The sequence below is a fragment of the Vigna umbellata genome, chromosome 1 (genome assembly GCF_029865625.1).
Source record: "Vigna umbellata cultivar VRB3 chromosome 1, Vumbellata_1.0, whole genome shotgun sequence".
NCBI classification, from domain to species: Eukaryota; Viridiplantae; Streptophyta; class Magnoliopsida; order Fabales; family Fabaceae; genus Vigna; species Vigna umbellata.
Genome location: NC_142165.1, coordinates 86,951,169 through 86,976,654, shown reverse-complemented (window position 1 = coordinate 86,976,654; position 25,486 = coordinate 86,951,169). Strand labels below are relative to the sequence as shown.

Genomic DNA, 25,486 nt, shown 5'->3' with positions numbered 1-25,486 from the left:
AAGCATCTTTAATTTTAATTTCTTCATCCGTAGGTTCAACAACATCTTTAGTAAAATTAATATGTTGATCTATAAGACATTAGTATGTAGGAGTATCAATATATCCATGGTGTGATGTGATTTTGTTTTTGGTTGATTTGAACTTTATACATTTTTTATAAGCTTTAACTTAAATGTGAATTTGATATATCTTTTAACAATATCTTTTAACAAGTTTAATAAAATTAATATAATTAAGTTTAAAATACTATATTAATTTATTTTTTTAAAATTAAAGTTCAAAATTTTAAAAGTTTGAATCAAAACGCATTCTAATTTTACATTCAAAGGCCTAAAAAATTTATTGCATAATTATATTAGTTAAAAATATAGTCATTATTATTTATTTTTTTATACTCAAGACGCTATTATTTTTCATTTACTTAACTGTTTTGATTGTCAAAAATATACAAATAACGAAATTTACATGTTTTAATTGAGTCAGTAATAATTATGATTAGTCTTTTTATTACTATTAATATTAATAATATAATTGTTATGATTTCAATATTTGAAAGTTAAATTTCAATTCCATGTTTTGATTTATTAATTTACATTTATCTTCTAAATTTTAAATACTATTATTTCTATAATTAAATTAAATATTATTTAACATTTTTGAAAAATAAGATATTAAAATAGCTAAGATTTTTTTCTTCCAACATTGAGTTTTAAAATTTCAATATCAGTTCAATTTTGTTTATTTCAGATAATAGATTGTAAATCATGTTCATATATTAAATACTATTTTTATCTTCAATTTATGTATAATGTTGTATTATGATGTGTGAAGTTTTAATTTGAATAAAAATTATAGATTTAAAAATTTCAATTTAAAAAAAAAGCAACAAAAATTAAATAATAATAATAATGAAATACATAACGGTGGTTTTTTTATTTAAAAAAACAAGTATAATAAACACTTATAAACATTAATCAAGTTAACATTTGAAATTTAAAATCGTAACAACAACAACCATAAATTTGGATTTTTTTCCCAAATTTGTAACATGTTAAAAGGCCAATGTTCTTACAAAATCATACTAAAAAGATATGAAAAATGTAACGTCTCATTTTTTTTAACAATCATATTATTAGATATAATATTTTAATATATTTAACTTTTCAGTACACATATGGTGATATTGTTTTAAAATCGAGTAACTTATAAACTATTTCATTTTATTTTTAAAAGCCTTTAATCTGATAATTATGATATATGATATAGTAAACATTTAATAAAAAATAAATTAAAAGATTATATATGTTTAATCCTATGTATAAAGTATGTATATTAATAAAGAGCATCTACCGTTGATATTTTAGTATTTATTATTCTTAATGTATAAAACAAAGTTGTATAATAGTGATGGAGAGAGTGGAGAGTTGGGAGGAGAAGATTGGTGAGAAAGAGGAAAAAGTAAAATTATTCATTTATTTATTATTTAAAGAAAGAGGCACATTTCAGCCCTCATTCAATGATGCTTTAACCAACGCACCATCCTCCGCTCATTCTCTTTCAATTTCATCCCTCTCTTCTCTCTCAGGTAACAACTGCAACTCCATAATCCTGTTTTCAATTTTCAATTTTTTTGTAAAAATTAATGAAACATTTGTGTTTAAGGTTGCAATGGAGTGTTTGGAAGCAGTGTTGAAGAGCAGTTTCAGAAAAGACATGGCCCTCAAACTCAGCCCCCAAGCGTTCCCGGAGGACCTTAACATGCAAAACGTCACCTCTTCCGACGACTTATTCGTCGACGACCTTCTCGACTTTTCGCTCCTCGAAAACGAAGAACCTGACCAACACAAACACAGCCACCACTCAACCTCCGTTTCCCCTCGCAACGACAACCACCATATGTACAATTGCAACCACTCCTTCAACGACAATTTCAATACCGAACTCACTCTTCCGGTACTTCTCTTCCCATTTCGCGTTAAAAACTTTTTCGTTTCTGTTTTCACCAAAGTCTTAATTTTTACAGGCGGAGGAAGTTGCGGACTTGGAATGGGTATCTCATTTCATCGAAGACTCTTTCACCAAATACTCTCTTTCCTTCCCCGCAACCGTCACGCAGAGCCTCGCTGAGAAACCGCAGGAACCGGGAAACGCCGGTTTTACTTTCAAAACCCTCGTTCCGGCCAAGCCAAGGAGCAAGCGAACCAGAACCGGGGTTCGGGTTTGGCCGCTGAGGTCACCCTCGTCTTTCACCGACACGTCGTCTCCCGACAGCCCTTTGGTAATTTGCGCAGCCACGTCCAAAGACCACCACCCGGAGGACAAGAGGGCGAAGAAACGGGCGGCGTCGGACGGGGGAGCGGCGAGACGGTGCAGCCATTGCGGCGTTCAGAAAACACCTCAATGGCGAACAGGACCGCTCGGGGCGAAGACCTTGTGCAATGCCTGTGGAGTTCGGTACAAGTCGGGTCGGTTATTGCCCGAATATAGACCCGCGTGTAGCCCTACTTTCTCGAGCGAGTTGCACTCGAACCACCACCGGAAGGTTTTGGAGATGCGGCAGAAAAAGGAAGCGGGGCCTGGACCGGACACCGGTTCGCCAGCGTCGGTTCCCGGTTTTTGATTATTATTATTTTTGTATTTTTTATTAGGCTAGACAGGAAGAGGTTAAACCAATGGAGCCGGTTCCGTGGGCCCGAGTTAGTGTCTATAATTTTTCTTATAATTTTATTTTACATTTGGTTGGGTGCGGTAGGTAGCTGTTAATGTTAGCGGATAGACATTAAATTATGTTATTATCGATATTGATTTGGAGTTATGGATTAAGAGATTGGATATTGAAGTTGATTTATATGTTTTAGTTTTTGATTATGAATATTTGCAGTGTGTTATGTAATGAGATAGAAAGAAAGGATGTAGTTGTGTTTGCGGGTGAGTTTGGAAGTGAGAAGTGTTGGTTAGAAAACATGTAGTTAATGAATGGAAAGAGCGTAGAAGTGGTTAAAGGGTTTGTTTGTAAAGTGGGTGTACTGAAATAGAATCATGTGGAAGTTGCACGCAAGATGCAGGAAGGAGTCATGAACTCAACCTTTCGCCATCACTTCTAACAGAAGAATTGTGCTTGGAGCTACCAATTCCAAACCTTTGATTTGGACTTTTGCGATTAACTAGATTTTGCTGCTGCCTAATCCACGGGGCACACCCTCTGACAGGTGATTTTTCATATGTTGCTTTTTTTTTCAATTTTATATTGCCATTCATTATTTTACTTCTTTTTTTTTCTGTGTGTGGAAAAGAAAATCTAACAAAAATAAAGCAAGGAATTTGAATTTTGAAGTTTCCTTTGCCATGTCTGGGGGCTTAAAGACTAAAGAGAACGGAAGATTTGAATGTATCTTAGGCTTTATTTGAGACACTGTAAAGTGGTTTTGTAATTTTAATTATTGCGGTTATGAAAAGGAAAATTAGCGAATAAAAATAACATTGTACCTTGTAATGGATCCCACATAGCAATGTTATCTTGCACCTAACAAAGCAAGGTAACAGTCGAGTGAGCTTTTTCTTTTCAAAAATGTAAAGAAGGATTTCCTAGTAAAATGGAGTATCCTAGGATATTCAAAAGTTTCTTTTTTCCTTTCAATAGAACATTATATTAGATTTGACAGAAACGTGGCTTATGAGTGGTAAGGATTGAAACGTAGAGGTAAGAAAAAAATAAAGATGAGTGAGTCAAAATGAGAGGGAGTAAAGATACGATGATGGGTGTAGAAAGCATTATTTTAGAAGAAATGTCCTGATATGACAATGATTCCAGAAGTGCGTATAAAAGTTGTGGCCTTTTATTCCACAAAATCAAATTAACCAAATATATAAAATCCCTTTATTGTTTCGTGGCAATCACGTGATGACAATATCCCACCTGTTCCCAACAACTTCCGTAACGTCGTCTCCAATCGCAGCTGAAAAATTAAGAGAGAATAAATAGCAAAGGAAATTTCCACATCGAGATGGCTGCTACTGAAGGATTCCATCTGCACACTGCATATGCTATTGTATGTTTTTGCTTACGTATGCCTACTTCTGGTCCCCTTCACGGAAAAAGAAATTTCAAAAATTAATAACTCCAGATTAATTTAGATCTTGGGCCACTCTTTTTAACCACCTGATTAGTCCTTCTACGTTACTTTCATGATTTTGGTTGTTTCAAATGTGAAAACGTGGGATTGGAATAAAAAAGGAAAGAGATTAGAAAATGAGATTATTTTTGTAGTGAACCCGATGAGCACAGAAAGAGGCCTAGTCGGGTAAGGAAGGTTGGCCGATCGGTTAGATAAGGAGGTGGCTGATCGATTAAAACTGAGAGTGGGTGGAGGCAAATAATAGACGAATAAAGAGCATTAAAGGTAAATCAATGCAGTGAAAAACGAAACATGAGGCGTTAATGGTCACAGAACGAACAATAGGAAATAAAATATACGAAATGAATATGGCATTAATTAGCAGGTAACGGTTGTCGTTAGGAATCTAGTTTATAAATATATGATGGGTGTCCAGGTAAAGGTACTTTTTTTATCTAAATAATTACAGCGTTGAGACTTTTCGAATTAAAAAACTGACTTGAGCGTCGGAGTGTTTTCCTGCAGGAGACGACGGATCGGTGTAGTGGAGTTGATATCTTGAAGGAGATCGCGGTGTCATCGCAGCGGAAAGAAGGAAGCGCAGTCTCATACCTACTTACAGAAACATTTGGCGCCCACCGTGGGGCCAAGAGTGTATCAAGGAAACCCAAGTGAGACCGCAATGGCAGAGGAGCTTCAGTTACAGGTGCTACAAGAAATGCAAAGGAAGATGCAGGAGTTGAGGGCGGAGATGGCAGAAATAAGGGCGGACCGGGGCAACGGGACAGTCGGTGCAGTCGGTGAATAATGAGGTCGTCAATCCAGAGAATGGAGGGGAGAGTAATTGTCCCACACGTGAAAATGGACGCGAGAGGTAACTAATGCCTCAAGACGTAATACGCAGGGTGGAGGGCGAAACGTGGAGAATCAAGCGGGGCAGAACGCGAGGAATCAGTCAGGGCACAACATGGAGAATCACGAGGGGCAAAATGTGGGAAACCGGCCGGGATATAATGTGGAGAATCCAATACCCATGAATAACCCGGTCCATGAAGACTACTTAGCGCTCGTAGAACGTCCTGATAAAGCCAAGGGGCTTCATCCTTTTACCGCAGTAGTGATAAGGGCGCCCATGCCTGAAAATAAAGTGCTCCCAATAATGGAAAAGTATGGAGGGATAACTGATCCTAAAAAGCATCTTAGGTCTTTTGTTGATGCTATGGCGATTTATTCTTCAGATGATTCGGTTTGGTGCAGAGTATTCTCGTTGTCTCTGAAGGATGAGGCGTTGGATTGGTTTCATTCATTGCAACCTGAGACGGTCGACAGGTTCGCAACGCTAAGATAATTATTCAGTCAACAATATGCATCCAACAGAACGCAAGGATTAACGTACCTTGCTTTAGTCAGGATGAGGCAAGGGAGAGAAGAAATGCTTAAGGCATTTATGGATCGCTTTAAACAAATCGCGCGTCAAATAAGAAATGTGGATCAGAAGTTAATCATAGGTGCCTTGATAACGACGCTAAGATCGAGACCTTTCGTGGACTTCCTTTATGCAGAGGAACCCCAGACATTGGTCGAGCTGCAGAATAGGGCAACAAGGTTTATTCGAATTGAGGAGGAACATGCTTTCCAACAAGCACAAAGAGAAGAGGTGATTCCGCAGGCCAGATCAAACCGAGGGAGGAAGGATGGAGGACAGATGTTGGGGAGAAATGAGGGAGCAAGCTAGCAAAGGCACAAAGACCTTCCTAGGGTGCCTCAATATGTTCATTATACGCCTTTGAATGCACCAAGGGCGAGGGTAATGGAAAAAGCGTTAAGGGCTGATATGCTAACCTTGGCACAATCCCCCACACCTAGGGGGACTGATGGGCGAAAGCATTGTTAATATCATCAGAACTTGGGACACACCACGGAAGACTGTATCACACTGAAAGATAAATTGGAAAGTTTAGTACAGGCAGGGCATTTGAGAAGATATGTACAAGATAAGGGACGAAGCTCCTCGGGAGGAGCTGGACGTCCATCTAAGAGGAGTAATCATCCTAGGAAGGATGATCGGTCAAAGAAGAATTGGAGAAGCCGAAGTAGGAGTAGAGAACGACCCTTACGGGGCGTAATCAACACTATTTCGAGAGGATTTGCTGGTGGGGGACCTTCGGCATCGGTGCGAAAACGGCACTTGAGAAGCCTGCATAGTGTTCACCGTGTGGAGGTGACAAAAAGTTCAATGCCAAGGATACCCTTTTCGGACGAGGATTTTCACGCTCCTGACCCTAATCAAGACGACCTGATGGGCATAACGGCGGTGATTGCTCTGTATAGTGTGGGTAAAGTTTTGGTTGACCAAGGAAGTTCGGCCAACATATTGTACTGGAAAAATTTTTAGCAGATGGACATTTCGGAGGACATGATCATGTCATTCCATGAACAAATCTTAGGATTTGCAGGGGAAAGAGTAGATACGAGAGGTTATGTTGATCTGAGAATGTGATTAGGGACGAAGAATAACGCCAAGGAGTTGAGAGTTCGGTTCTTGCTGGTGGAAGCTAACACATCATATAATGTTTTGCTGGGCCGACCGTGTTTGAATGCCTTCGGGGCCATTGTGTCTACTCCACATTTGACGTTGAAGTATCCATCTGACGATGGGAAAGTTTGGGTTGTTAGGGCGGATCAAAGTGTGGCTTGAGAATGCTATGTGGCAGGGTTAAAAGTTAAACCCTGGATTTCAACTAAGAAGGTAGAAAGGTCGGAAGTGGCTATGGCAGAGCTGGACCCGAGGGTGAATATAGAAGATCGGATGGAACCGTTGGGGGAGGTACAACCTTTCATTCTGGGGACAGCGGGGGACCAGAGTACTACCATTGGTAGAAGTCTTACTGAGGAACAGAGTCAAGAGGTTGGCCGGGTTTTAAGGGCGAATAAGGATCTATTCGCATGGACGACAACTGACATGCCGAGGATTCATCCTAGTGTAATTTCTCACAAGCTATCTTTGTTTACAAATGCACGACCGATCGCCCAGAAGAGGAGGAGGTTGGGATTAGAAAAAAGAAGAGCGGTGGAGGAGGAGGTCCGGAAGCTAATGGAGGCAGGTTTTATTCATGAGGTAAAGTACACAACTTGGCTAGCCAATGTGGTGATGGTGAAGAAATCCAACGAAAAATGGAGAATGTGCATCGATTTCACAGATTTGAACAAAGCGTGCCCAAAGGATGCATACCCGTTCCCCAGCATTGATGGTCAGGTTGATGGAGCCTCGGGGTATCAGGTGCTTAGTTTTTTGGATGCGTATTCGGGATATAACCAAATTCCCATGTGTCATCCGGATCGTGAGAAGACAACATTTATAACTGAACGATCTAATTATTGTTACGATGTGATGCCATTTGGTTTGAAGAACGTGGGGGACACGTACCAGCGACTTATGGACAAGGTGTTCCAGCAACAGATCGGGAGGTGTATGGAGGTATACGTAGATGATATGGTTGTAAGAAGCCGGACGGTGGAGGAGCATGTAAAAGGCTTGGAGGAGGTATTTGAGCAGGTGTGTCGGTTTGAAATGCGGTTGAATCCGACAAAGTGCACGTTTGGTGTACCAGCAGGAAAGTTTCTGGGATTCATGTTGACTGCACGGGGAATTGAGGCTAATCCTGACAAGTGTAAGGCGGTGCTGGAGATGAGGAGCCCGCAAAACATCAAAGAAGTGCAAAGACTCGTAGGGCGCCTAACCTCCTTATCCAGATTTATTCCCAAGCTAGTCGAGCGTATACGCCCTATACTGAGGCTGATGAAGAAAAATTCCCAGGGAAGTTGGAGCGATCAGTGTGAAAAGGCCTTCAAAGAGGTGAAGGAAATTCTTACTGAACCACCTGTCATAGGAAGACCGGAGCCAGGACATGAGTTACAACTTTTCCTGGCAACGACGGAAGAGGCAGTTAGTGCCGCCTTGATGCAGGAAACCCCGCAGTTTAAATTAGTTTATTTCGTAAGCAGGAGTCTCAAGGATGCTGAGATTCGTTATCAACAGGTGGAGAGGGTGGCCTTAGCCTTGCTTACAACCGCTCGGAGACTTAGACCGTATTTTCAAGGGCATCAGGTGGTGGTTAGAACAGATCATCCTGTAGCTAAAATCTTGTGAAAGCCCGACTTGTCTGGTAGAATGGTGGGATGGTCGGTTAAGCTTTCGGAGTTCGGTTTGCGTTACGAGCCGCTGATAATGGTTAATTTTACGTGTTTTTGTGTATATATTTTGTGAATAAATCAACCCCTTCATAGCTTTTACCTTGTGTTATCCTCAAGTTTAGTGTGTTTTCTAGTTTCTTATGTTTTATTTAGTATATGTTTGTTTTTACCTTTAATCTCTTTGTTTGAGTGTGTGAAATAAATGAATAGGAAGCAATTCTAGTGGAGGAAGACAAGCAATAAATCAATGGAACATGTTTTGGGACAATAAAAGATTAATTTGAAGCAAATACCCATGTTGGACGCCTTTGGAGCAAGCAGATCTGCAGAAAAAGTGAAAACGATGCAGTGCTGAAAAATCAGGTCGGGCCCCCCTGGTTAAGGGGACTGAGCGCCACCTGCACAGAAGCTGATTTCTGGTGTGCTCGAGCCGGACGCCCCAGGAAGGGGGCTGAGCGCGGACGGTACTGATGTGTCAAAATGGGTTATTTAAACATGGGTCTCGCGATTTTGAGGTATTATTCTCCTCCTATACTTCTTTCTTCACCTAGAGAGATTGGGAGAGGCCCTTGGAGGGTGTTTGGGGTGTTGGGAAGCTCTCCCACTCCTCCTCGGGTCTTCAAGCTTCATCAATGGTGATTTTGTCCCTTTTGGGTTGAGGAAGAAGATGGGTCACGAATTGGAGATGGAGATGCGAAGGGGAAGCACAATTGGAGCATGGAGCAGCTGCAAAGAACCTTGGGAAGGGCTATGCACACTTCTATGGTTTCAATTTCTTCCTTATCTCTTCAATTTTGTAGAACCTTAAGTTCTTCACCATGGAGGGCTTTTCCTATTTGTTGAGATTAGTTGTAAAACATGGAATTCTTATGTATTTTGTGATGTTAATGATATATGTTGTTCCAATTCATGTTAGTATTCAATTTCTATGCTTAATGCTTGCTTTGGATTGTTCACTCATGCATGAATTTTGGTTCTTGATGTATTGAGAAATATGAATTGAACCTAGAACTGAAATTGAACACCTATTGGATGGAATTGAGATGTTTGTGAATGCATGAGAATGAAATGGATGAATTCTAGTCTTAACAAATTGTAAATACTCTATGTTAAATTCCTTGCACACCAACTGTTTGATAAAATACCAAAAAGAGTTTCTTGTGTTTTTTGTACACTTTGATGTCTAATTGAGTTATAAAAGGAAGAATTGTCATGTGTTGCACAAGTCCCTTGGGAGAGAATGATATTTATCACTTGCTACGTTGCGACCGGTGCACTTGTCATTGCTTTTGCAGCTAACAAGTTTTTGCGTGGGTCGGTACGAGGTCAACATTGGCTGATTTTGCTGTCGAGTTACCTACAGAGGAAGGGGGAGTAGGACGTTGGAGGCTTTATGTGGATGGGTCGTATAATAAAAATGGGGGGGGGGGGGGCAGAGTTGTACTCGAGGGATCGCACGGGATACTTGTCGAGCAGTCATTACTTTTTAAGTTCAAAGTTAGTAATAATCAGGCGGAATATGAGGCTCTGTTGGCGGGCATGGAGTTGGCACGAGACTTAGGAATTGAATTCCTAGAGTGCAGGACGGATTCTCAATTGATGGAAGGGCATATGAAGGGCAATTTTCAGGTCAAGGATGATTAGTTGTTACAGTACTTTCACAAGGCTAAGCAGCTGGAAGCTCAGTTTAAAGCCGTGGAGTTGAAACATATTTCTCGGGAGGAAAATATTCGGGCAGATAGGTTGTCTAAGCTAGCCGGGGGAAAGGAGAAGGGGAAATTGTCTTCTGTTATTAGACAAGTGTTAATGAAACCAACCATTGATTTCCTTCTTGTGTGTAACACCGTCGGGCAAAATGATTGGAGGAAGGAAGTGATTCAGCTGATGAAGGAGCAGGACGGTGGGGTAACCATTCCAATGAAGGAAGGGAAGAAAATTGCTAGATACATTATGGTGGGTGAAGATTTGTACAGAAGAGGTTATACTACGTCGATGATGAAATGCTTATCCAAAGAAGAGGCGGACTATGTTATGAGGGAGCTGCATGAAGGGATTTGTGGCAGACATACCGGCGATCGAGCGCTCAGAGAATGATAGACGAATAAAGAGCATTAAAGGTCAATCAATGCAGTGAAAAACGAAACATGGGGCGTTAATGGTCAGAGAACGAACAATTAGAAATAAAATATACGAAATGAATATGGCATTAATTAGCAGGTAACAATTGTCGTTAGGAATCAAGTTTATAAATATATGATGGGTGTCCAGATAAAAGTACTTTTTTTATCTAAATAATTACAGCGTTGAGACTTTTCGAACTAAAAAACTAACTTGAGCGTCGGGGTGTTTTGCCTGCAGGAGACCACCGATCGGTGTAGTGGAGTTGATATCTTGAAGGGGATCGCGGTGACATCGCAGCAGGAAGAAAGAAGCGCAGTCTCGGACCTACTTACAGAAACAATTTTGATTAAGAAAAATAAAATAAAATGTTTGTAAACAATTTTATGTAATATATTAAAAAATTATAAACTAACATTGTTACAAAATGATAAATATATTGTTTTCTTTTCTTAATTATAATATAATACATTCGCAAATCTTTCAACAAGTACTTAAGATCTTGTTATGAAGAAATTCTTATAGTCGAATAAAGGTACATATGTTGATGCCTTTGTAAATACAATAATTTATTTTGAAAGTTGTTGAAACAATAAAGGGTAAAATTACATGACGAATATTCTATCCTTTTGAAAGAATAAGTTACCATTAAGAAGCTGAGTTGAAGAAAAGAAATAAAGTTCTTGTACCTTTTTAAATAAAAATCCTCTTTATAATGATTCAAAGAATACTTGGTTTCCAAAAAATATGTCCCTTAATATAATAATAATTGTTAGTGTTATTATCCATATGATAATTAGTATGGTTATTTCGATTTCAAATTATCTCTTCATTAAAGGGAGTAAGTAATTGAAAGATGTGAATATCATGAAGTATTTACAATTCCTAATTCAATAAATAAATAAGGAACGATCACAATGTGTTATGTGCTTTTCATTGTGTCTATAGTAGACATTACAAAGGGAAATGTTTCACCCTAATTTGACAAATTAAGAAACATACTAAAATATTGAGTGATATATGTTGGTTATGTAATTCTTATTTTATTTCTTGTAGGATATATTCAAAATTGTAAATATAAATGCTATTAGTTGGGTTTGAAAAGCATTATGGAAAACAAGCAAGATAAGAGAATGCATTTTAACCCTAATTAAAGCTAGTTGAAACTTGGTCATTAGGAAGCAAAGACAAACAAGGAAAATATTATGTTCAAGATAAAGAAAAGCATGTGCGTGATAAGGAAATAATAGTTCAAAAAGTTCATTGATTTTATTAAAAATTGAAACATACACACGTTTAGGCTTCAGTTATTTGAGAACTGATACCTTAAAGTTCCTATTAATTTAAAAACTGTCATTAATATTTATTTATTTATTTATTTTTTAAATAAAAGTTTATACTTTTTATAATCGAAGCATAAATGTGTTTAGTTACCAAAAACAAAAACCTATTTTTGTTTAAAATTTTACTCACGCCAAGAATTTTTTCCACAAAAGTTGTTTTCCTCCCTCCTTCGCGACGATAACCACTACTGCAGATTACCATCAATATCCTTGATATTTCTTTATCATGCTGTCAAGTTAAACATGTATGATAACATAAAAAAACGAAAAAAAAACACTATATTTCAGGACATTTAAACTAGAAAAATGTGTATGCTGCCATAACAGAATATTATACAATCTACTATAAAACATAACTGAAGCCCACGGTCAGGACCTTTTCAACAATCACTAAATAAACACACTCAAATAAATTACTCAAAAACGAAAATGTAATGAACCCAAAAATCTGACCTTTCAAATCGAGATAAAACGTAACTCAAGCCCAAAGTCAGCACCTTTTTAACAATCACTAAGTAAACACACTCAAATAAATTAGTAATCTTATTCCAGAAATCCAAACAAATCAAACAAAAACGAGAATGTAATGAACCCAAAAATCTGACCTTTGAAGTCGAGAGCGGCAAACCAACACAAAAAAACAATGAGAAACAACAATGGTGAAGATTGCAAAATCAAAAACCAAAAAATGGAACCAAGAATATGAAGGACAAATTGCAAAATCAAAATATCTTCGACCAAAATACGAAACCAAGAATATGGAGACAGCTTGCAAAATCAAAATGTCATGAACCAAATTAAAGGAGAAGAGAATCGAACCAAAGAAAAAAAAACCCAACTACAATTTCAACCCTCATAGAATAACGAAGGCCAATGGAAGAATTTCTTATTTTCGCATGACTACAACACCACAAAACATTAAGTTACCAAAAGAACGTCAAAATTTCCAGGTGTATAAAAAAACAATAAGAATAGGTAATTTTGATATTTTCACAATACTAAATTTTTATCTAGGTACTAGGTATAGCAGATTCAACAATCTTATAATCAAAATTTACTGCAGATATCTTTGTTTACTATAAATAATCAGTATAAAATATTATTCAAAAATATATCCAGTTTGTTAATTAATCCTAAACAAATAACATCATATTTAAATATAATCTCTTTTTAAATTATTGTAAATCCCGAAAATGAATCAAATAGTTTGTTTTTAGAAAAAAGTAAATTAAAAAACTCTAAGACACGTTTACAATTCTTTTAATCTATTTTCAATTATTTTAATACCAGTTTAGTTTCTAAAGCACTTAATATTTGAATATCCGAACCTGACAACACTCGTTCTCTTAAGCAAGGTTTTCATTTTCGTGAAATGACTAGTCAAGTTTCTCCATGAAACGATTATCAGGAGTATGAGACCCTCTGGAAGGCTAAAGCACAAGCAACAGGAAGAGAAAAGGAAATATTTTTCTCCATACTTAGAAATGATAGCACACAACAACAAATCAAAGATATTGGAACTCTTTTCTGTATGCAACATTGACATTACCTCCACTAGCATCAATCTTTCTTTTGACATCTATTCCATATAGTTTATTGATGTCCACCACATGCAATCAATCTTTGTCACGCGCCCACTACCACAGCTTCCACCAAAATTCTAATCTTCAAGAAAAAGCCACCACCACCCATCCCAACTACATATGTGCTTTACGCAATATATATATATATAGCATTGTCTATCTCTTTACTTAGGCGTTATTTACTTAAATAGATATAGAAAGAGTGATCGAGGAGATTTGAAAGAATTTGAAAGTAAAATTTTTTGTTGTTTATTTGAGTGGATTTGGAGGTAAGTCAGAGTGAATTTGAAAGTAAAGTTTGTGAGAATTAGTGTAGGATTTGATTGACACAAATTAAAAAAATTTACTTCCAAATTCACTTTCATTTACCTCCAAATTCACTCAAATAAACAATAAAACAATTTACCTTCAAATCCTCTCAAATCCGTTTCAATTACTCTTTCCCAAATTCATTCAAGTGAAGAAAGTCTTAATGGACTTCCAACTATAATACTTATAGATCTTTTCATCTTCCCACAAAACCAATCACTAACCTTCTCAGACCAAGTGCTAGTATGTGCGGTTAGCACATAAACTTAAACTAATCTACCGCAGAAACTACAAAGCAGAATAAGCATCATGTGTATGTTTATAACCTCATTGTCTCTCATAACAAAGTTATTGGTAATGGATTCTTAAATTTAAAGAACTAAACTTTTATATATGCAGTTTTATTATTGGAGCAGTTGTTGTGATAGTTTTGAATAGGAACTGGGACTAAGTGATTTTACGTACTAGTGTTATTAATAATATGCTCTGGATTACATGGAGTGTAAAAAAATTGCTGTGTGGGGACAAATTGCACTTGAAGGGAAATCAAAGTTACAGGTCTTGTTTTCATTCATCATCACCGTGGCCAAACTTTTGCAGCTTTGTGGAAGGGTTACGGGATTCTGCGGCTTGGAGTTTGTTAGTGAGGGTGGGGACTATATTGTACTTCATTCAGGTTTGTGAATAGGAATACACGAGTGTTTCCAGTGCATTGAGAAGGGTATAAAAGGGTGGTAGAAGGTAAGGGCTATGCATGCTCATGTGGGAAAACCAAAACATGGGGGTCGTGAGGAGTGTGTTTGGGGTGTTTCTGGTGACTGCTGTGATTTTAGGCCCTTGTTTAGGTAATGTGAAAAATGATTTTCATGAATTAAAGGGTGACAAGGGCATGGTCAACTCTACCGCTGAAGTTTCTCGTGCTTTGGTGGGAGATGTTGGTGTGAGTGGGACAAACTCGTCGGAAGTGTTATTAGGTGAAATGAAGGTCAGTGGGGGGAACGGTGGAAAAGGAGGAGGTAGTGGCGGAGGTGGAGGAAATGGAGGTGGAGGAGGTGGACATAAAGGGCGAAAAGGAAAGGGTGGAGGAAGTGGCGGTGGAGGTGGGGGTGGAGGAGGTTCAGGTGGTGGAAGAGGAGGAGGAGGAGGAAATGGACAAGGTCATGAATGGGGTGGAGGAAGTGGTGGAGGTGGAGGAGGGGGTGGAGGAGGTGGAGGTGGAGGAGGAGGAAATGGATGGGGAGGAGGAAGTGGAAGTGGGAGTGGTGGGGGTGGAGGAGGAGGGGGAGGTGGTGGTGGTGGTGGAAGTGGGGGTGGGGGAGGAGGAGGAGGAGGTAGTGGTGGAGGTGGAGGAGGTGGTGGTGGTGGTGGTGAGGGTTGGGGTTGGGGTGGAGGTGGTGGGGGAGGAAATGGCAAAGTGAGATGTTGGGTGTGGGGATGTGGTAAGAAGAAGTTAGAAGAAATTGGGTCCAAAAATTCTAAGGGATAAGGGTTAAGGGTTAATTGCTCTCACGAATGACCAAAGTATTTGTACGTGGTTTTGTTGTGTTTTCTCTACTTAATTACCATATTATATGACATGTGCCAATAAATTCTCTATAGGGAGGGTGTTGAGTTGAAGTTTCCCTAATATTAGTTATTTACGTTTGGTGAAAAAACTAAAATAGAGTGAGATACGTCTTGTTATACAAAAGTTTTGTATGCTATTTCCATCATAATAAAAGGCTAATTTTGATTGGTTTATTCTTCATCTTTGCACACTCTTTGTCCTCGTCTTTGATCATGCTAGATGTTTCACATTTCAGAGAGAATTCTGCTGTATGATCCAACCATAACTAATTGTCTCTATTTGCCAGTCATGCTCATCACGAACCTCATAATAAACAAAAAATTGCTCCTTCAATTATATCCATGTTAAAACCATGAATTGTTTCTGAGATGAAATGTAAGAAAGGCAAAAGGAAATGCTACGGAGAAATATGAAGAATTGAGAACCACCTTTTTTTCTTAATTAATAGAACTCAATCATGAGTTTGAATCTATAACTCGGCTCTCAAAGTTAGTTCATAAATTCATAAATAATCTCAGAACATGATGCATACATTGGATGATATTCTGCTTCAGTAAAAGATTTAGACATTGACTCTTACTTCTTGCACTTCCAACACTTCCAAGAGATTATAGAATCGCCTAAAAACATGCACCAAGCAATTGTAGAGCATTATTGTAGGCCTTAAGGTTTGATGATGCACTAGTAGGGAAGAAATGTCAAGTTTGATGATAGTTAGGTAGATAAAACTTCCAACCAACTTTTGTTAGAAAGTAAGGTTTGGTAGAAGTTCCCTTAAACTCATCTTAATTTTACATTAATTTCTATGGGAGTTTCTACCAGAGATTAGATAATTGGATGAGATCTTAGATAGATTTGTGTTGACTGACATAAACGCCTTTTTTCTAGAAAAGTACTTCTAATCCTAAGAAGTCATGCGAATGGTTGAATGTGACAATTTGTTAATTGAATTGATTGCTATGTAATATAATATGTTTATTGAATTGATTTCTATGTAATATAATATGTTCATTGAATAAGTTTCAATACATACGCTTAATGAACTAAATTTTTATATAATATGATTAATGAACTGGTCTTTATATTAATTGGTAACTAAAATGGTTTTTATATAATTATTTTTTGAATGTGTTTGTATCTAATTAGTTACTGAATTATTTTTTTCATAAATAATTATTAGAAATTTAAAGTTGAGTCTCAGTCTTTACATTAAATAGAAAACTGAATAATATATAAAAAAGAACATCCAAAAGTTAATTGTATTAAATTATGATTTAATTATAATATTAAAATCTTGAATGAGTTAAAATCAGTGTGAAATTTCCTTAATATATCTCTTCTTAAAAGACTCTGGTATTATCAAAATTAATGATAGATTAGTTTTTAATTTTACCAAAACATTATCTATTTAATAAGAAATTATCTCCAATTGAATTAGTTATTACCTTTATTATTTATTATTTTAGTAACTGATAATTTGATTTTTAAAAGCAAATTTTCTTGTTGTAATTATAGGAAATGGTCAACTGTTAATAGGTGAGAACTCCTTTTAAGTTAATTAGTTGTGAATAAAAATGTAGATCTCATTTACTTAAATTTATGAGTGCTATATGATATGATTTAGTTTGATTTTAGACTAAAACTAATAAAAAAAAAGGATATGGTATGGCTTGTTGTGGTAAAAACTAATGGAATTTATACCAAACGGCTTGAGTTGATACTAACCGACTGATTTTGATGAAAGAGTTAAAATAATACATTTAAAATTTATGTATTTAATTATGGGGTTTGCTAACTTGATTAAGCTTAAGAGTATTTTAATAATTTTCATTCTCAAGCGAAACTGCTAAATCCTTGCTCACCTTTCTCATTCCTCTCATTTCTTTTTCATCTCTCTCCCTCCGACCTTTTCTCTCTCATCCCTACTCTAGTCGCAATTTAAAAAATCAGAAACACTTGCCATTAAACAATCTTACAAAAAATAATATTATAATGAGTTTTCATTTTATAATTTTTGTCTTATCTAATTTTATTCAATTTTTACAAACATAAACGAATTGGTAATTGACCTGGAAAAAATCAGAAATACTCACGGTTAAACAATTTTTTACAAAAAATGATTTTTCATTTTATAATTTTTGTCTTATCTAATTTTATCTAATTTTCACAAGCATAATGACATCAAAGGAATTGGTAATTGGCCTGAAAAAAACTCAGAAACACTCAGTTCTTAAACAATTTCTTACAAAAAATGATTTTATAACGAGTATTCATTTTATAATTTTTGTCGTATATAATTTTATCTAATTTTTACAAGCATAATAACATCCGAAGGAATTGGTAATTGGCCTGTAGGGTTTTTTTAGAGATGATGATTCAACATATGCAGATGATGAAATTAGAGAGGTTAGTGAAGATGATGAAAGAGATCTTGAATAAACCTTTGCCTGAAGGTGAATATGTCAATGGCTCAACTCTTTACAAAGACAAATTGTTTAACGGCAAGTATTTCTGATTTTTTCAATTTGGGCTACAGTATGATGACAGAGAAAAGGTTGGAGTGGGAGAGATGAAAGAGAAGAGAAAATGTTGAGAGGAATGAGAGACGTGAGTAAGGGTTTGGGATATTTTTTTTTAGTTTTGAGAATCAAAATTATTAAAATAAAATAGAGGTGCGTTAGCAAACCCCTTTAATTATTATCACTAATATAATAAATATTAATATATAATTTTATATAATTATAATTACAAAAAGAATTATATATATATATATATATATATATATATATATATATATATATAAAGGATTATATTTTGTTACTTCATATTCTTAAATTCATTAATAATTGAATTTGAAAAAAAAAATTCAATTATTTCTTTCTTAATGTAAATAATCATTGACAAAAACTTCATAATTATTTTATTTTTTATCAATATATTTATTATTTTTAATTTTAAAATTAAAAAATAATTTATTATAATCTAATCAAAAAGAATTTAGAGACTAAAAGAAATGTTTATGATATATTACATTAAAAATCCGTTTTAAAAAAATACATATAACATTACTTTTTCTTCTATATTCATTAAAAATTAATATACAAAGATTTATGATCTAAAAAAATAATGGTAATTATTAAACTAATATTTCATTGTCAAATAATACAAGAGAAAAATTTCTTTATTTCTTCTTCACTGAAAAAGAATAAATAAGAAATAAGAAGAAAAATAATGAATTTGTGTCTAAATTATTTTTTGGTCAGAAAAAAAACAAGTGAAAGTTAAAAATAAATACAATCTATATGAAAAAATTAGAAAAGAATAAAAAAAATAAAAAAATCTTAATAAATAAATTTATTATTTATTATTTATTATATTTGAATTTATGTTTTATTATTTATTAGTATGTTTTATAAAAGAAATAAAAAAACACTAATTTAATTTCATCAATTCTCAATATATATATACACACACTAATATAATTTAAAATTAAAAAAAATCTCAATATATTATTTTAAAAATTTCAAAAACATTGGGAGCCTGCATCCTGCCCCATAAAACATCCGCGTTAATACTTTTAATATAATTTTACTACGTATTATTTATTAAACAACCATCAAAACATAAACTAAACAATAAATATAATGTATTGTGTGATTTTAATTCCTAAACTGCTATCTGAATGGAACAATAGAACTTGGAGAGAGAGAGAGAGAAAATCCAATAAAGTCCAATTTTTCAAAATTTAAAATTTAATAAATTTGATTTTCAGTTTTAAATTAGATTGATTCGATTTTAAAGATCTTTACTTCATCTTTTTAAATTTGAAACGTAAATTATGCTTTCATTTATATTTTTTTTTAATAAAACAAATTCCCACTAAAAAATGCTACATCGATAGTGTGACAACTTAATTGCACAAAATTATAGATTTTAAATAAGTTCCACTATCAAACTTATCAACTTTTAATGCTGCCGATTGATTATTTTATTTTCATTAATTCCATTAGCCTTATACAGATATAGTGTAAAATAATTAGGATAAGTTCTTTTTTCTTCTTTTATATGTCTACTTATATTTATAAATTATATATTGAAAGTATCACTTAATTAATTTTGTCTCGCTAATAAATGTTTCTTTAAATGATATATATATATATATATTGTTTATATAACAAAAGGTTAAAATTTGTATTCGATCAAATAAAATTTTACTTTGACTTCGTCCTTTTTACTTGGTCTCTGAATCTTGTTTTGTCTTTAACTCAGTCTAAAGTTATTTTACAAGAAACACATTTTTTATTATAATATCATTGCTTCTCCGACTTTTCGACTCTTTTTTTTTTAATTTTTCTCATTAAGCTTTTAGGTTCACTTTAAAAAAAGTATGTCAATTCCGTTGTCGTAAAATCATATTTTTATTAGCAATCCTTCGTGTAATCATAGTTATTAAATGATCAATTTCAAGTCATAGTGTTTAATCATGATTTAAATCAAGGAACAATCCATATGTATTTATTTTATTTCTTACTTGGTAGATAAATTTAAGATTAAAATATAATTTATAAGGAACTCAGAAAACCTCATATATAATGTGCTGCAAATCACATTTAGACCCTTCTGTTCACCCACTCACTTCTCCTCAGAAACAATAAAATAAACAACATGCACATATAAATATATAATGATAGATACACAAGCAATTTAAACTTTATATCATAAAAAAATCTTCCCAAGAAACCAAATTGAAACAGTGATTTCTTTTTATAAAAGAAGAAATTGACAAAGGCATGGGTTCTCAATAAAGCAAACTTAGAATGGCAATAAACTATATCCATTTGCTTAATGTGTATTTTAAAAGAAAACCCAACAACCCAACATTGAATAAAATACAACACATTATAAATTTAACAATTATAATTAATCCATTGGTAAGATATTTGCACAAAAGAGTTGGTTAAAGAATGCTTTATCTATATTATAGAAGCCTCAATTAGCTTCAACTTTTGAATGAACCATCATCGCTTGTTCATCATTGTGTTTGATTGTCAACTGTTGTGATCCGTCGACAGTGCAAAGTTTCTCACTCAATAAAGTTTATGGCATAATCTTCACATTTAAGATGTTGGAGTTATCAAGTTTTAAAAGTTTAATCACATTGTAATAGTTTTATTCATCCATTAATTTGATGATAAATCATACAAGAATTTGTAATAGATTTTCTTATAGGGCTTCTATTTATCAATCCAAAGCATTTAACTGTATAATTATACATTTCGGAGATGTTTAGAAGACATTTTTAATTTTCTAAGAATTTTAAAGTTGGAAAAATGTCTTCTCTATGTTTGATTTGTGTTTTAAAAGGTAAACTTTTCAATAAATAAGGTTTCGGAAATGGTTTTTAGTCCGTTTTCACGAACATAAACATTTCTGCTGTAAAAAATAACATGTTATTTTTATTACACCATTTTATGTAATAATCAATTAAAGATTTTGATAAAAAAAAAAATAGTATATTATCTATACAAATTCATAAGTTCTAAGAATGATCATTTTTGGATAAGAGTGTGACCTTAACGTTATGGTCATAATTTAAGGTTGTATGGCGGTGTTGAACTACTTTTGTTAAACAAAAATTACCTTGATTGTGTGTCGTTGATGTTGATTAATCTTCTTTCTAATGTGGATGAAGACATAAATATGAGTCAATAACTTTCAAGACATGAAGGGTTCACTTATTACAAATCATCAGCAATTACAAATAAACAATTTTAACTATAATTTATTCAAGAGGACCTATTTGCCCTACAAATTACTCATAATTGTAATTAGCATAATTAATTTTCCATTAACATAACCGACTTAATGATTAAACCGTTCAAAGAATCTCATTTTGCTGAATTTTCTTTTTTGCATACATGGAAAACTTATTAAGAACAAACTCAACAAAATGGGCTTTTTTAATGAACCTTTACTACTTTTGTACTTTTATACTATAAATAGGAGTTTGTACATTCACTTAGTATCTTATTTTTATTTCTTTAAGGCATTTTTTCATACTTAGCTTTTAGAATTCCTTGTTTCTCTTTATTTTTCATCACCCTTTACATGTTTTCTTCAAACTTTTGGAGTATCTTTCAAATTTTTGAACTTTAATTCAATCATTGAATTACACTTTCCCACTCGATACATTATTTACTTTCCATGATTAAACTTTGAATTGCGATTTTATACTTTAATTTGAACCTATTTTCAATTATTAAACTCATAACGAGATTAGATTATTTAATTTTTTTATTTTTCAATGATGCAGTTTAATTTTCTATACTTTATTGCTTTTTTTATAGCTTTCTAAATTTTTAGGTTAACTTTTTGATTTTATTCTTCGTTGGTTGTTTCAGATTTTGTTTTATATAATTTTAAGTAGATTAATTCCTATTAGCTATTTAGAATATGAATATTTAGAAGTTCATATATTCCTCATGCTAGTTTTGATAATCTTTCAATTTTATCATTCTTCTTTTTATATCCTCTTTCAATTTTACGAGGTTGTTAGTTACTAAAGAACCGTCTATTTTTCCGTTCAATGAATTGGATAACGTGGCTTACAAAAAATGTTGTCTGGTCCTATATGTTTTTGGAGGATGTAATAACAACATATTTTTCAAAAAGTGAAATGTCTTTAAAGAGTTATTGAGATGAGGTAGGGCTTTTGAATGAGTTATGGATTCTTTTGAAATGCGCTTTGAAAGAAATTATCAAGTAGCAAGTGAAGATTATCTTGAATAAAACTTTTCAAAGCTTGTATTTGTTTAGGTAGCTTTTATCTTTTGCAAAAGGGCAAATCATAGTTCATCCTAATTCGACACGTTATGGACATGCAGGTTTGCTAAAAAGATATTTATTTCTAACTACTGAAAGTGAAATCAGTGTTTATTATTCCTCCTAAACGCTTCACAACTTCTCATTGCACAAACTAGATCACCATATCCTTCTCACTTTGAAACAAAAGCTTAAAAAAATACTTACTTTCGTAAAAAAACTATTTTCTGTTCCCAATTCCCGTCAACAAAATCAACAATTATCCTATTACTATTGTGGCTCTTTACATAAATAATTTTTAAATTAACTTTCCATAAACATACCAATTAAGGTAAACATATTCATCTCATTTTCATCAAGTACCTTTTACCTACTGCCAAGGGCAAATTTATTTCCCACAAATTTCGTCCTCCTAAATCTGCTCCTTATGCTTATGCATATGCAGTTTTTGTAACTGTTCAAACAGTAATATGTTTTTCTTTCTTTAAAATATTTTGAAATATTAATTTTAAATTATTTACTAATTTAATAAGTTTTATGTCCATCTTACTAAAATAAATGTAATTTTAGTCTTTCCTGAATATAAAAATATGTATTTTTAATAAACATATTAATCTTTTTATTTAAACTAAAATCGACATTCTAAAACACTTTTAGAAAAACAAAACATAAGTTATCGAAAACCAAATTACTGCAAACAATTAGGAGCTATATATGATGGACAAGAACATCTTGATTTCAGAGTAGCTCATACAAAATTATAAATTTAAGACTTAATGCTTCCAAAAGAATTTATTAATTGGAATATGTTGACATAATATAGATTCAAGACCTTAAATTATATGAATATAAAAAATAATAATTTTTATTTTAAAAATTTATATTTTTGAATTAAATAAAATACGGATTAAATGGTGAGTCTCATAAATTCTTATGTTATAAACAATTGCAAAAGATCTTAAAAATAATATAACACAAATGTGATTTAAAATGAATAAATTTAAACTTTATACAATAAATATAACCTACTTGTTACATCAGAGATTTCATCAGAAAATGAGAATATCAATTGACGTTGAAAGAAAAAAGATTAAGAAGGTATTTAGACTGAAAAAAATAAAATAAAGATAGTTCGAAATGCCACATACTTGTTCTTTTGTGCAACCAGTATACAAGAAAATTGCTTTGCGTACATCAGGGTAAAAATTATGTTAGGTGTTTATAATCTTTCAGACATATTTTATACTTTTCTTATTTCTATTTTCAAAATGAATTAAGTAATAATTTACTTTTTTATAAAAGCGAAGTTTAGAATGTAGACAAAAGAAAAGGAGGTTGAGTAATAAGATTAAGTTAATTATAATTTTATATGGAGAATGGTCAAGCCTGAATTATTTAAGGAAAGAAAATTTTAACAAAAAGCATCCGCAAGTAACCAACCAGCTTAATGAGTTACGTGGCGTATCATGTTCGATCAACATGCAAATTCAAAAGGAAAACGATTCCTAAACAACCAAACCATGTTGGTGCAGACATCAATAGAAATGTAAGAAGGAAAAAAAAAGATAAATAATAAATATGATTGATGATAATAAATCTGTCATTAGACATGATTATAGAATAAAAAGTTTAGTTTTACATTATTATTATTTACGGGTTAATTAAGAATCAATATATATATATATATATATATATATATATATATATATATATATATATATATATATATATGATTATATTATTTTCAATCAAAAATCTTAATATATTATGAATTTATATTTTGAATTTTTATCCTATTATTTAAATTTCTTATATTTACTTAATGTAAAATTTAGATTTACATACTTTAATTTTTAATACTAATTAACTTTAACAATGTTATTTTAATATTTTTGAAATTGATAATGTACGGTACAATATCTCTTTATGTACCATATGGTCTTTTTTGGGATTGAGCACCATCCAAATCGACTATCTAGGCCATTCATCCAAGCCGTCAATCTAGGTCGTCCACTCAAGTCATTCTTCTTCAAAGATGAACTGATTTGCGCCGAGTTCCTCTAGATTGTGTCCATACCTAACAGTACGGTCAGATTATTAGTGGTAATGACTCATTAAGCTTATAATGCAGGTTAAGGTGTGATTGAGCCGTCACTAGGCCAGCCAAAGGTAAAGGTCCATCACAACTGTTATAAATAAAGGTCTCTAAGTATGACTTGAGGGACATTATTCACATTATATGAATTACTTGTTATGCTAACCGATATGTTATATTATTGACTTGAACGATAGAGTATCTTTGACAAGTACTCACCCACACGACTTGGACAAGAATGAGAGAGAGTGAACAACGTAACTAGTATGATGGAGGACCATTAGGAAGACCATCCAATCTTCAAGACAACTTGGAATGTTTTGAGTGAGTAAGGGACTTCAACCCCTTACCCGAAAAAATACAGTATGTAAAAACAAAAATAAATGTTTTAAGATAAATATTTGTTCTTCAATAAAATTAATACCTCTTAACCTTCAATTGAAAAAGTGAACAAAAATAATTGTAAGTATTAATTTTCGTTTTTTTAAATCACGACTAAAACCTTATTTCTGTATATTCAATTGATAATATTATCTTAACCAGCTAAAAATAAAAAATAGTTATAAAGTGCTATACATTAAAGAGATAAACATGAAGCTAACTATGTTTCAATTTTCAAAGATTTGTCTGTTTTGGTTGAAGAATTTTCATATGGGATGGATACACTTGTTGGAACTATGAGGATAAGAAATATTAATGAAAGACCTAAAAGAACTAATGAATCAACGTTGAAGGGTCCATCAGTTTGCGATGACCAGTATGTGATCTTGGTGTTATGTATTAAATTTACAAAGACGATTCCACAAGAGTCATTTCTAGGATTATTATATTTCTAGGAGAATTTTTCAGCTCCTTAAAGAGCTCAGTATTCAAACCATTCAGTCGTTATTCTCCAGCTCCTTTTTTTCTTTTTCTTTTCCCTGTCACTCGTTTTTCAATCGTTATAAGAGGATTTGGTAACTGTGTTTATCAGCAAAATAAACTAATCAAATTAAAACATATTGTCTTACTAAGACAGCTACAAAAGAGATGAACGGAGAAGATGGAGATGTGTTGATATGTGAAAGTATAATAATTATACTGTTTTAAATTAAATTAAATTTAATTGAATCCACATATTTATCCCTTTGGGTTGGTTGGTACAATGCATTATTCCATTTATTATCCAATTTTGCTGTTCATTTTTAATTAAATTAATAAAACTATGAGATGCGTGCTTTTATTGGTCAAGTTGTTGATGTCATATCATATTTTTCACAATATTGTATCACTCACTACGTCAGCATCAGAATACAAATGCTAATCTAAATCTGCGAAAAATATTATGCAACTAAGATCC

The 25,486-nt window shown here is 33.2% G+C and overlaps 2 protein-coding genes across 2 annotated transcripts; both read left to right on the top strand.

The window, feature by feature from the left end:
- Positions 1 to 1,432: 1,432 nt before the first annotated feature.
- LOC124837350 (GATA transcription factor 5-like) lies at positions 1,433 to 2,873 on the top strand. Its single transcript, XM_047312721.2, has 3 exons — positions 1,433 to 1,586; positions 1,664 to 1,954; positions 2,025 to 2,873. Exons 2-3 carry the CDS (start codon positions 1,670 to 1,672, stop codon positions 2,619 to 2,621), a joined length of 882 nt encoding a protein of 293 aa, XP_047168677.1. The 5' UTR covers positions 1,433 to 1,586; positions 1,664 to 1,669; the 3' UTR covers positions 2,622 to 2,873.
- Positions 2,874 to 9,849: 6,976 nt separating this feature from the next.
- On the top strand, positions 9,850 to 10,404 carry LOC148206681 (uncharacterized). Its single transcript, XM_088108522.1, has 2 exons — positions 9,850 to 9,939; positions 9,985 to 10,404. Exons 1-2 carry the CDS (start codon positions 9,850 to 9,852, stop codon positions 10,402 to 10,404), a joined length of 510 nt encoding a protein of 169 aa, XP_087964648.1.
- The last annotated feature ends 15,082 nt before the right edge of the window (positions 10,405 to 25,486 follow it).

Bases quoted from the DNA above. Each gene is read 5' to 3' on its own strand.
- LOC124837350 (XM_047312721.2), top strand. From the start codon at position 1,670: ATGGAGTGTTTGGAAGCAGTGTTGAAGAGCAGTTTCAGAAAAGACATG. The intron at 1,955-2,024 runs GTACTTCTCTTC...TAATTTTTACAG, and splicing joins ATACCGAACTCACTCTTCCG to GCGGAGGAAGTTGCGGACTT.
- LOC148206681 (XM_088108522.1), top strand. From the start codon at position 9,850: ATGGAGTTGGCACGAGACTTAGGAATTGAATTCCTAGAGTGCAGGACG. The intron at 9,940-9,984 runs GTCAAGGATGAT...AAGGCTAAGCAG, and splicing joins ATATGAAGGGCAATTTTCAG to CTGGAAGCTCAGTTTAAAGC.